We start from the raw sequence: 12,442 nt of genomic DNA on the forward strand, positions 1-12,442 counted from the left end.
TTCAGAAATGAAAAGGAGATTGAGCTTTGTGTCAGGCTGAGATTCCTGGGATCTTTGTAGCTCATTTTAGAGATAATTTGACTTGACAGTTTTGATATACATTACTTGTGCTCAGGTTGACATTGTTTCTTCTGTCATCACTACAGTCAGTCAGTCACCTTTTGAAGATCCAGATCTTTTTATTTAGGAAAGCAGATCCAAAGAGACACAGAGTATCCTAGAAGGATGAGAACATGCAGCCGGCCAGCATTCCAGTGACATCATAGTCACCTCCCACTTCAGTTACAGGCACATTCTCGGATAAACCCCTGCTGTTCCATGTGCCTCTTGAATTTTGAGAGAACACAAATCAAAGTTGTATACAAAGGGATTGTATAAACAGGAAAGATGAAGTATGCATTTGCACACACCATCACTACACCTTAGACTTAGAGAGAGCCCAGTGCTATTTGTGAATACCTTTTAAGACTTCCCTGTGTGTTGTTGCTTAGAAATTCTCATTAATTTTAATTTCATAACAGAATTATAGGAACAGTTTTCAGGGTTTTTTGGGATTTTTTTTTTTTTTTTTTTTTTTTTTTTTTTTTTGCTAAATGTAATGTCTTTCAGATAGTTTCTTAGAATATTTTTAAATTTTTATCTATGTGTCTGCATGTATGTAAGTATACACGTAGGGGGTCAGAAGAGGGTATCAGATCTCCTGGAGCTGGAGTTGCAAGCAGCTAATGTGAGTGCTGGAAAACTCACTCCGGTCCTCCAGTAAATCAGCTTGGCCTATTCACTATTCACTGCTGAGCCATCTGTCCAGGCCAATAGTTTTGGGTTTTTGTTAGTTTGTTTTGTTTATTTTTTTTTAAACATATGGACTTGTAAAGAACTGCAATAACTTCCCTGGTACATTTATAAAAGTTATGGTGCAGAAACAGCTACTGTGTGGGTGTTAAAAGAACACATGGTGACAGTGTAGAAAACTGTAAATTGTAGTTTTCCTCCAAAAGGATATACATTCCCATCACAACCACAGTTTAACTTTTTTATTTGTCTAAAAAAATGTTACTCTTGTTTTTGCCCCAAGTTGTTTTTTCATTGTTTTCAAAATATTTTTGTCTTGTTTTTTTTTTTTTTATTCTTAACACCCACCCCTTTAAAACACACATCTTAATGTGTGTGTGTGTGTGAATGTATACCACATGTGTGTGGGTGCGAGTGGAGGCCAGAAGGGTGCAGAAGCTAGAGACGTGGGTGCTAGGACTGAATCCAGGTCCTTTAGAAGAGCAAGCAAGCACTCTTAACCACTGAGCTATCTCTTCAGCTTCTGTTAACTCTTTATATTTATTTGGATAGGCATCCTAACTACTTGGTATAATTTTTAATTATTGACTTTAACTGTAATTTTTTTTTTATTTTTGCCATTTAGTGATTCAGCCAAACTATAGTTTTAGTATAGCTATATCATAAAGCTAGTTCATAAGCCTTTTGTTTGTTTGTTTCTAGGTTTTTGACCAGTATCTCAATTTTATTACTTTGGAAGATGACATGTTTGTATTATGTAATCAAAATAAGGAGCTTGTTTCATATCGTGGTATGTAAAAACACAAATATTGCAAGTCATTGTAATGTTTGACCAAATTAATGGTGTACTGGGAGAAAATAGTGATTCGAGAGTTGTCTATAGCAATGTATCTTAAAGCACACAGAAAAGACAGCCTAAGATTAAATTATGTCATAGATAACTAAGACATAACAAATTTGTTTTGTAATGAGGTTGACTACCAGTTCTCTGGCCTGCTGGGAATCCCCAGAACACCTTGGACGAGTAATTCACTCATGCTAATTAAGACAATATTTCCATGCAAGGGAAAGTTAACTGTCTAGTACTTTGAAGTAGCACACTTTACTTTTCTGTACCTATTTAAATTCTGGCCCATAGTGTGAGTTTTCTGAGAACATCATTCTTTTCGCTCATTGAGATCTTTAATATGTTTTCTTATTGAAAGCTGACCTCAGAGTTGGGCTCCCCCTGCCTCAGCCTTCCAAAGGATTTATAGATGTCTGCCCTGCACTGCCATCCCTGGACTTTTGTGAGATTTCTGAGGTGGTTTTTATTCACAGAAATCTGTTTGCAATGTGTTCATTTTTCAGATTATTTAGCATCTAACCTTGTGTTTGAAACCTAGTTTCCCATAGCCTTTACATTAAACTTAGAAACTTTATTTGTAAATCTAGTAAAAATAAAACAAATCCCTTTCATTTTTTCCATGGCCAATTAAATTGTCCAGAGTAGCCTGCTGTCCTGCTTATTAAGATTAGTTAGAACACGTCACTGTTTAGTTCTACTAAGAGCTTACCATTGCATTAAAAATTATTTCTTTAAAAAGTGATTCAGCCAGTTCAGGCAAATTTTTAAGTCTATTAAATAAAACTGCTGGACATTAAGTAATTAAAAATAACTAAATTTGTGATTCATATGGATTTTCTTGAGCATTCAAATACCTATACAGTAACCCTGAGTGGAATTTGCATTCCTGCCTTCTTCTAAATCTGAATAGGATGCTAACATACTTACCCGATAAAGTAGGTACACATCTCAATCAAATGGATCTCATCTTAGACATGGAAGGTGGAAGTCATCGATGAGGTTGACAGACCTGATGGACTTTTGCAACTGTGCAGGTTGCTTCTTGCTCACAGACATGGAATTGATATTTAGGACTCAAGGGTTCTGCTTCTGCAGAGATTTGATATGATTTCATGTGATTGATAGGATGGTCCAGAATTAATGGTCAGGTATTTTCCATACCACTTGTTTCACCCAGTTTGCCTGGATGACAGTAACTCCTCAGGGATAGTGTATTTCCTTGGACTTTGTACTGCCTGGTGAAATTTTTGTCTCTATCTTCTCTGCTTGGACACTGTTTCCTTAGGTATTTTGGTATGTGCAGTTAGTTTCCTCCTATGTCAATCACATTTTATATTTGTTTTGTAACTCAGGTTGGTATCTATATGTTGTTATATAGGTGCAAGCTTAATGTAGATGTAAATTTTGATTGCTTGTTTTGTTTTTTTTCCTCTATTTCAGCCATTAATAGGCCAGATATCACAGACACAGAAATGGAAACTGTTATGGACACTATTGTTGACAGCTTGTTCTGCTTTTTTGTTACATTAGGTACGCTTTTTAAATCTATCTGTTCCTTCAAAGTAACGAGTCACTTAACTCATTTGGAAATATTATACACTGCAATGGTGATTATTATTATTATTATTATTATTATTATTATTATTATTATTATTATTATTATTAAAGACAGGATCTCATTATGTAGTTTTGGCTGTCCTGGAGCTCAGTTTGTAGACCAGACTGGCTTTATTGAACTCAGAGAGATCAGCCTGGCTCTGCCTTCCCAGTACTATGTTGTTTTAACCTTTTTGAATGTAGAGAAGTTTTCTAAAGTTGAGGTAAAGTATGCATCCTACTGTATTAAAATAAAATGCTTCTTCTAATAATAATATGAGTTAGCATTCAGATTTGTTTAATTTTTTAAAGATGAGTTCTCATAAACCCAGACTGGCCTCCCTCTGTAACCTAGTCTAGCATCCCAAGGGCTGAGCTTACAGACCCACATCACCATACCCAGTTCAGCAGACTTCTGAGTTAACACATTATATACTGTTGGTCATTGCAGCTCCTTAATTTACTGTTGAAGAGATTTGTTGATGGTTCCAGCCTGTTACCAGCTATTTTCTAGTTGTCTGTAGTTTCTATCATAAAAGTTTCTACTTCTGAAAAGAAAGGTTTGTGCATGACAGTTTTCAAGGCAAGTGCAAAAGCTTTCAGAAAATGCTGTGCTTTATGTACAATGGTAACCTGTATCGCTTCTTAAAATTTATCATTTCAGCCAGGCATTGGTAGCACATGCCTTTAGTCCCTGTACTCAGGAGGCAGAGGCAGACAGATCTCTGTGAGTTCGAGGCCAGCCTGGTCTATAGAGCTAGTTCCAGAATAGCCTCCAAAGCTACACAGAGAAACCCTGTCTTGGGGGGGGGGGGGGAGAAACCCAAATGTATCATTTCACTGAATCATCTGCAGTTACTTCCGTTATATGTACTGTCTAATATATGATTTTATAATTTAGTAGATCTTTGCAGAAAATTTACTGATGTTTTGATTTTATATATATTAAATCCTCTTAAGTAAAATGACCCTCACAGATTAATAGAACTCCCTCTTTCACAAGTGGAAATATTAAAGAAGAGAAACTGAAGTATAGAATTAAGACAGGCAAATAAGGAGATTTTGTACAAATATTTGGGCTCCTTCCTTACAAAGATCCATCCCCTTTTAGAGCTCAGCCCCAAACTCAGACCTTTGGTTTCTGCTAACCCAGTAACTCTCCTTATTTTCTGTTTATTATTTCTCTGTTATATCTGTTTTTCCCCCCCAAGAGTGTTACCTTTGTCTAGTTTTTACATGTGGACTCGGGTGTTGGTTGTTTGATTGGTTGACTGGATTTTATAGGGATGATTGTGAGACCCAGAGCTGTACTAGGTAAGCAGTGTACCTCCACTGCATCTCTAGCCTCTGTGTTTGTTTTCATTTTTAAGAAAACTGCTGGTATATAACCTGTAGTCATTAAACAGACATCTTTCTGATCTGCATTCCCAGACATGCTCCAGATTTTTACCTATGGCTATGGTTATTGCATGCATGAAAGTTATTACTGTTAACAAGTAGTAGTGGTAGTAGTTACATTTTAAAGCGCTAGATTGCAGTAAAGATGTACAAAACATAATTTTATGGACAGTAAATTGGATAGTAATACCCAAATTTTGCATAGAACACACTAAACGTAGATAGAAAACAATCTGAAGAAGTCATTGGTTTGCCCCCCCCCCCCTTTCTTTTCCCCCAGAGACAGGTCTTCCTACTCAGCTTGGGCTCATCTTGAAGCTCTGTCATCTCACCTCTTCCTTCTGAGTGCTGGAATTGCAGCCTCTGTGCCCAGATGGCTATGTAATTCTATATTCCTTCCTTTCTGCTATCTCTGGTTAGGGATGATTCCTTTGAGGTACAGGATCTCATATACCTTAGGCTTCCTGGTCTGGAATTCTTGAATTTCTTGTCTCAATTTCCCAAGTGCTGGGATATAGGCATGTGGCACCATGCCTAGAATTTATATATTTCATGCAAATTTATACATTTTATACAGACATGCAAATTTAATCAGTATTGCACATTTTCATTTGAGTATGCTTTCCCTGAAAAATAAAATGGCTTCCATTACAGTACATGAAGATCACAGAAAACAGTCTATTCATTAGCATTCTTGAATTTTTCCTAGTTTGGGGTTTATCCTTAGGTAAGTCATTTCCTGAATCACTAAGAAAGAAATTAGGAGGTCCTGTGAGTTGGTGTGATTGTGGAAAGAGACATGTTGGGTTACTTCACATTAGTAAGGAATGTGTTTGCTGTCATTGTTTAAGTTGGTTTTACAGAAGGATAACAATCATTTACTGTTAAATTATTTTATAAAGTAGTCCCAACTGTTGTAATCCCTAAACTCTTTTTATTCTTTTATTTTGAACCAAATTTAACTTCTGCGACTAGAGGGTTAATTCACCAAATGCTGACTTAGTCCGTGTACTGAAAACCTCAGTCACTCACATTCCTCTTCTGTCTCTGTTTCCTTGTTACAGAGAAGGTTAATTTCTGAAACCTTGTTTTCACTCTTGAGATTTTCAAGTCCTTTGTGTCTACCCTGAAATTGGATGCATCTGCACATATGCTGCTTTGAAGTATACATTTTAATTAAGAGCCAAGGTCATTGCTAACATTTCTTATTAAAATAGGTGCTGTTCCTATCATCCGATGCTCAAGAGGAACAGCTGCAGAAATGGTGGCTGTGGTGAGTCTTGGTCTCTTGAATACAAATACTGCCATGCACGCCGCTCTCTCACAAGTGTGTCATGTCTGTCAAGGAGTCTGGCTAGTGGTGTTGAATATGCAGTACCATTGCCAATTGTAGTGCTGTCCTGGTCCTCACTGTATTTTGTGACATGCACTTTTACATGTTATTTTACACTTACCTTCCCCAAAAATTATTCTGTATCTGTATTCAGCTTCTTTTAGGAAGTACTTATTAGCAACAAGCATTTTTTTTTAATATTTTGGTTTATTGTGTTCCACTTGAGCATTACTAAATATAATTTTGAATTATCTCCCCCCCCACCCCACACCCCCCCCCCACATCCCCCCACACCCCCGAGACAGGGATTTTCTGTATTGCTTTGGAGCCTGTCCTGGAACTCGCGCTGTAGACCAGGCTGGCCTCGAACTCACAAAGATCCTGCTTCTGCTCCTCAAGTGCTGGGATTAGAGTGGCCACCACCACCCAGTCAACAAGCACAATTTTAATATTCAGGTTGAATTAGAGAGAATTTCTTTTAAAGGTTAAAAGGGGGATTTGAGGAACCAAAAACATTACTTTAAAACAAACAAACAATCCCACAGTGTCCATGGCATGGAAAGACAGGGTGTAATAATGTGGGCTTTCTATGCCTTGCAGTTGTTGCTTTATTCCCACCCGTCCAGATCAGCCTTTCTCCTCTACTCCAGGCATGCTTAAGAGAGTGTTGGCCATACTGTAGAATTTTATTAGTTTATTAGTTTATTAGTGATACCCCGGCTGAAGTACATGTTTAAAAAAAAAAGTTATTTTCTTTAGTGAAAGTTATGATGGTATTGAAATAATTAAATGCTAAAATATTTAGGTTCTAGAATTACCACTTTGTAAAAAAAAAAAAAAAAATCAAGTTTCTTAATTATATAACTGAAACACTGAGTTACCTACATAACATTATAAGAAAGAAGTAATAGTTCTTCTAAAATTTGATTTTCAGAAACTAGATAAGAAACTTCGGGAAAATCTACGAGATGCAAGAAACAGCCTTTTTACAGGTGACCCACTTGGGACTGGCCAGTTCAGGTGTGTGCAGCTGTTAGCTTTTGTTTATAAGAATGCGTTTATCACAAGAGAATGATTTCTTACTTTTTGATCTCGTATTAGAATCAAGGTTTTAACTTAAATTGAAGCATAAACACATACCAAATAGAAATTACCTTCTTTTGATAGAAATGTCCCCATACATTTCCATCTGTAGAAGGCTTTCTGTTTACACAATTTTAAGGTTTGAAGCTGTTTCCTTTCAGCTATCAGTAATCTTTTTGTAATAAAAAAAGTAAACGTCCATCCTTATGGTTCCCATTTCACATGGAAACACTAATAACTTGCAAGGTATTTCTGTCATTTGTCATGAGTGATAATACCAAAGCTCAATTTCTAATTCAGTAGGAGCACTGAAATCCCATGTGTAATAGAGTGCATTTTGATTTTTAACACTAGTAAACATTGACATAAGGAAGTAAAGAAACTCAACTACAATGTCTAAGAATTATTTAAAGAAGAGAGGGTCTTGTAAAGTGAATTCTTACCTACAGATTTGGCTAATTCATAAAACCTGTCAGGGTCAGAAATGATGTCATAGAAACAGCCTTCCTGTAGCAATGTAAGCTTCATCTACTTGTTTGTATGCTGTAACTCTGAGGCTTCTTTGCCTTATGAGCAACCCCTGTCTGCTGCTCACACTGGCTCTATGTTTACTTGTTTGGCCATCTCAGCTTTCTGTTACTGACGCCATCCTCTACCTTCCTTGATGGTCTTAAGTGTCATTCATATGGTTTCTCAATAAGCAGAGTGGAAACATCCATGTTCACTGATTGGTTTTCATACCTTACTTAATAGTCTCCTTTTTACCATGTTACCAATAAAAGGGCACTGCTTTATTTGGTTGGATGGATTTGGTTTCATCACAGAATTAATGATGTTTTGTCATAGGTTTTTTTAATGTATTTTGAGTAATTTTAATTAGCAGTTTGCTGGATGGGTGTTAAATATGTTTAAATCCAACCATAGACTAGTGGTAATGAACCATCTTGATTGTGCTGCCTGCAGACATGTAGTGAAGTCTAGAGACATGTTTAATAGTCTTAACCAGATGTATGCCTCCAGAATCTAGTGGTGTGTATTATAGCATGTTAAAAAGCATCTTATAATGCTAGACAGGACAAAACATAATGAGCAAAATATGTAGCCTCAAATGTCAGGAGTGCCACAGGTAGGAAACCTTGCCATAAGTCACCTTCCTCCCTTTCTACACACTCTGGAATAATAAACTACAATCAGTAGTAAGGGAATCACTGACATTTAGCCTTGAGTCAGTGAACTTAGGAAGACCTACTGGCCTATGCCTGTGGGGTAAAGAGATACTAATGTATCTTGCCAGGAGGAGACCCAAGTAGCTAATGTGTGCACATAGAGGTGACTGTCACAGTGATCTGTGATCCTAGTAACAGGAATACCTCTACAGGGCATCACTAGCACTTAGTACCACCCGACAGGCAAGTGACTCTGTACATCTGTTTGCTCTTACACATAAACTGTGATAAGGAAATTAAGCAGTTCATGAAATTTGTCCCTTGTCCACTAAGTGAATAGTTACTGCTGTGGCAATTGTCTACATTTTTCATATTAGCGGGATAGAGATTTTTGAGACCCTCCTTACAAATTTACTTTCTTGGTTTTGTGTTTATGTTTATAAGAAAAAAATTTATTTTTAGATTATGAAACTATCAAACATTTGGATAAATTTGTATGATTCTGCTGTTTTCCCAGAATCAGACAATAACCATTCTTTTTCCTTTTTTTTTTTTTTTTTCTTACTTAAAAATCTGTACTTTAGGGCTGGAGAGATGGCTCAGCCGTTAAAGGCTAGGCTCACAACCAAAAAATCTGTACTTTACATCAGAAAAGCAATTTGACTATAAAAAAAAATATATACTGTAAATGTGTTTATATAGAGCTCTTCCTTTAAGAAATTTCCCTAAAACTTAAAATCTATCATTAAGCCTTGGTTCATAACTATGTAGTAAATATGTTAAGTGTTGTTATAATAGCAGCTGCTCATATCAAAATGGCACACTGGAAAATACTAGAAAGTTTTAAATGTCTACATTGCTGTTAAGTTTATATAATGTTCTGACACATTTGCAGCTTCCAAAGGCCCTTATTAGTCCTTGTCGACAGAAACATTGATTTGGCGACGCCTTTACACCACACGTGGACATACCAAGCGCTGGTACATGATGTGTTGGTAAGAGGCTAAATACAGCACTATTTATTGAAATGTGGTAAATTCAGTAGTGTCCTTAATTTTAAACGAATATCATGTCTGCAAACACAAAGTTAAGAGGGATAAAACTGAAAAAATATGGATTAAAAAAAATAGTGGTGTAGATGCTTGAGAAGTTTGTAGTTCTAAATTTATGGTCTTTAAATGTAGGATAAATTAGTGGCATTGTTGACAGTGATGAGAAAGGAGCTATGAAGGAAATTAAGCAGCCATATTTTCTCATGTTAAGTAAGTAAATTTAAAAACTGAAATCATTTCACTTGGAGAGAAAAACTATTTTTTTCTTTTTCCTGTGATTCAGCTAAACACCATTGAATAATAAAATTGACCAGTATCTTCATGTTATATAATATGTCTTCTGAAATAATTTTATTGCATGCCTAAAATCTTGTATTTGACTATGTTCATAATCATCCATTAAATGTTTATTATATAATGTATAAAAATAAAGCACAGCCCTAAACTTCGAAGGCAGTGAAAAGTTGTGCATAAATATTTTCTAGCAAAACACTAGTAAGATCACAGTAGTTCTCAATTTATAGACAGGGGAAGTGAGATTCAAGAGAATGTAATCTTGAGGTTCAAAGCCTGCCTCTGCAAAGTAGTTCAGGACAGCCTGCACCACAAGTGAGTCTCTGTCTGAGAGGGAGGGGAGGGGGAGAGAGGGAGAGAGGGAGAGAGAGAGAACTTGAACCCAGAGCATTGTCCCTAAGGCAAGCATTCTAGTAACTAACTTCCAGGATTATAGAATAGTATCATTATCAATTACAAAGATTGCATATAATGTCATATGAAAAGGAAAAGAGGCATACAATAGTACATTTCCTTAAAACCAAGATATTCTACATTTTGGATTATTGGTTGAAACTGTCAGCTCTACGGGGACATAGAGAGACCTATGCCACAAGTCTGGGGAGAATGTTAAGGAAATGCTTAACATCCATTGAATACAGAAAGCAAAAGGAACCAAAGAGAGATTCAGAAATAAGACAAGAGAGTCTATTATAAGAGGCCAAGTGAGGTTGAGTGAATGGACAGACATTTTGGAGCCAGGCTTTACCAACAATAAAAAGACACAAGTATTTCTGTCTTCCTGAAGCTGCATTTTAGGAAGAAGAGACAGGCAATAAACAAACAAAATACATAGCATTCAGAAGGTAGAGAGTACTCTAGATGAGGATAAAGTACTGATGAGCAGGACTGAGATTTTAAAACCAGACAGATCTCACTTACAAAGTGACAGGAAAGGATGGTTCAGAGGAGGTCAGGTATAAACCATGTAGCCTTCTGAGTGTGTCTGAGAAATGTTCAGGGTAGCCTGGCAGCCACAGTGAAGCAGCATGGAGTCGGGTAGAAGGAAGTGAGTTAAAGTATGATACAGAACATTGACTTAATTAACTGACATGAGAAGTCACACCAATTTGAGTAAAAACTATTTAAACTGCTGTGCTAACTGTTTTGTTGGAGGTGGGAGAATTAGGAGTTCAAGGTTATGCTCGGCTAAACAGTAAGTTCTAGGAAACTTTAGATACATGAGACCTAGTCTAAAAAAAAAAAAAAAAAACTAAGAAGGAAGAAAGACAAATGAGAAAGAATGAAAAACAAAAGACAAGTTCAGGGGTGAAACAGGTTGAACTGCATCAAAGACAAATTTCAAAGAGAAGAATTTTAATTCCATATTCGTCTTTCCTGACTAGAGAGCTGAGAAAGGAAAGTGATTGCTGGAAGGATAATGTGAGGTCCAGAAATATGAGATAAAGTCACATTATTTGTAAACCGATTGGAGTGATGGAGAAAACATTTAATGATGCAGGAGAAAGACTATCCAGCAGGGGGTAGTAGCGAATAATGTAGACCTTGTCATTAACATTTGGTCCTTATCATTCTTTGTTATGGGAGTCTCTTAGACATTCTAAGATGTTTGCTGTAATCCCTGGCCTTGGTCAATCATCCATACATCAGTAATACTCCCTCAATTTTAACAACCAAATTTTCTTTCCACCATGAGGAATAGAGGTGAAAAAGAGTACTATTTGCCTCTGATTTAGAGCAGCTGTTACTGCGAACTTCAAGATTTGACTGGGTTTAGGGAAGCGAGCAAGTAAGCCAGTTAGAGATAGCAAAGAAGACAGACAGTCCCAGGTCCAAAGCTGTGTGAAAGGTAAAAAGAAAATGATTTCATCCTGAAAGAGGTAGCCATTTGGAGTTAAAATAGAGAACAAAACCACAAATGTTTAGACAGATGTTCAAAATAGCTTTTCCTGATGACTAAGTTCCAGAGATTGTATCAGCAGGATTTCCAGACATGGGTAAGAATGGGAGATGGGATCTGAGAGGGAGGAGTAAAGAGACATACAGAATGGGCATACTGAGCATCTTAGTGGTCTCTATCAGTAGTCCCCAAACTGGTGAGGGACCCAGGAGTGGAAGGGTCTTAGTAAAAGCATGCCATTTAGGGTTACTTCTTCTCTCCTGTCTTCAATTGTGTGGAAGCTATCTAGAACACTGAGATATCTTGGAATCCTTTATTTTATTTTTTGGTTTTTTGTTTGTTTGTTTGTTTGTTTGAGACAAGATTTCTCTGTGTAGTCTTGGCTACCATGTAACTCATTCTGTAGTACAGTCTAATCTTAAACTCAGAGATCTGCCTGCCTCTGCCTTCTGAGTGCTGGGATTAAAGGCATGTGACCTGGCTGGGCTCTTTCTAAACAGTGAAGTTTAAAGCATTCCTGGGCTCCTCCTTGACTCCTAGATGTAGGAAATTGAACTACAAAGTCCTGTGAGTATGAGAAGTAAGACATATATGTACACAGTTTCAGCAGAAAGGTTAATGCTGGGTCCTCATCAGAAGACAGCGTAGAACTGAACCAGACCAACGACAGTCCCTAATGAGGTCTTCTCTATTCCATGATGAAGTCAGAAGAATGAGCACAAGTCTTATTGCCTCTCATTAGATGCACTGAGTTCTCACTCTTTCAAGTTACAACCTGTCCTGTAGTCATTATTGAATTGGTAAAAACTTAGGGACAAAGCAAACATGGTGGCTCCTACTCATAATTAATTCTAGCACTTAAGAGGAGGCAGAGAGGAGTGGGTGGCCAGGTTAATTTTCCTAGGATCATTTTCATATAATAAACTTTGCAGTCTTGTAAAGATTGCTTAAGAAGCCACACAAATTTGGGTGACCTACTTC

The 12,442-nt window shown here is 36.8% G+C and overlaps 1 protein-coding gene across 2 annotated transcripts in view; it reads left to right on the plus strand.

Moving 5' to 3' along the window:
- The window catches only part of Scfd1 (sec1 family domain containing 1), a 72,972-nt gene that overhangs the window by 16,214 nt on the left and 44,316 nt on the right, over positions 1–12,442 (plus strand). For both annotated transcript variants that reach the window (XM_051195804.1, XM_051195805.1), the window contains 5 exons: positions 1,495–1,582; positions 3,080–3,169; positions 5,851–5,906; positions 6,901–6,986; positions 9,111–9,210. In XM_051195804.1, the coding sequence (XP_051051761.1) occupies positions 1,495–1,582; positions 3,080–3,169; positions 5,851–5,906; positions 6,901–6,986; positions 9,111–9,210 (420 nt within the window). The remainder of the gene's footprint in view (positions 1–1,494; positions 1,583–3,079; positions 3,170–5,850; positions 5,907–6,900; positions 6,987–9,110; positions 9,211–12,442) is intronic.

Source organism: Phodopus roborovskii, unplaced genomic scaffold (genome assembly GCF_943737965.1).
Source record: "Phodopus roborovskii unplaced genomic scaffold, PHOROB, whole genome shotgun sequence".
In the NCBI taxonomy this organism is placed as follows: domain Eukaryota; kingdom Metazoa; phylum Chordata; class Mammalia; order Rodentia; family Cricetidae; genus Phodopus; species Phodopus roborovskii.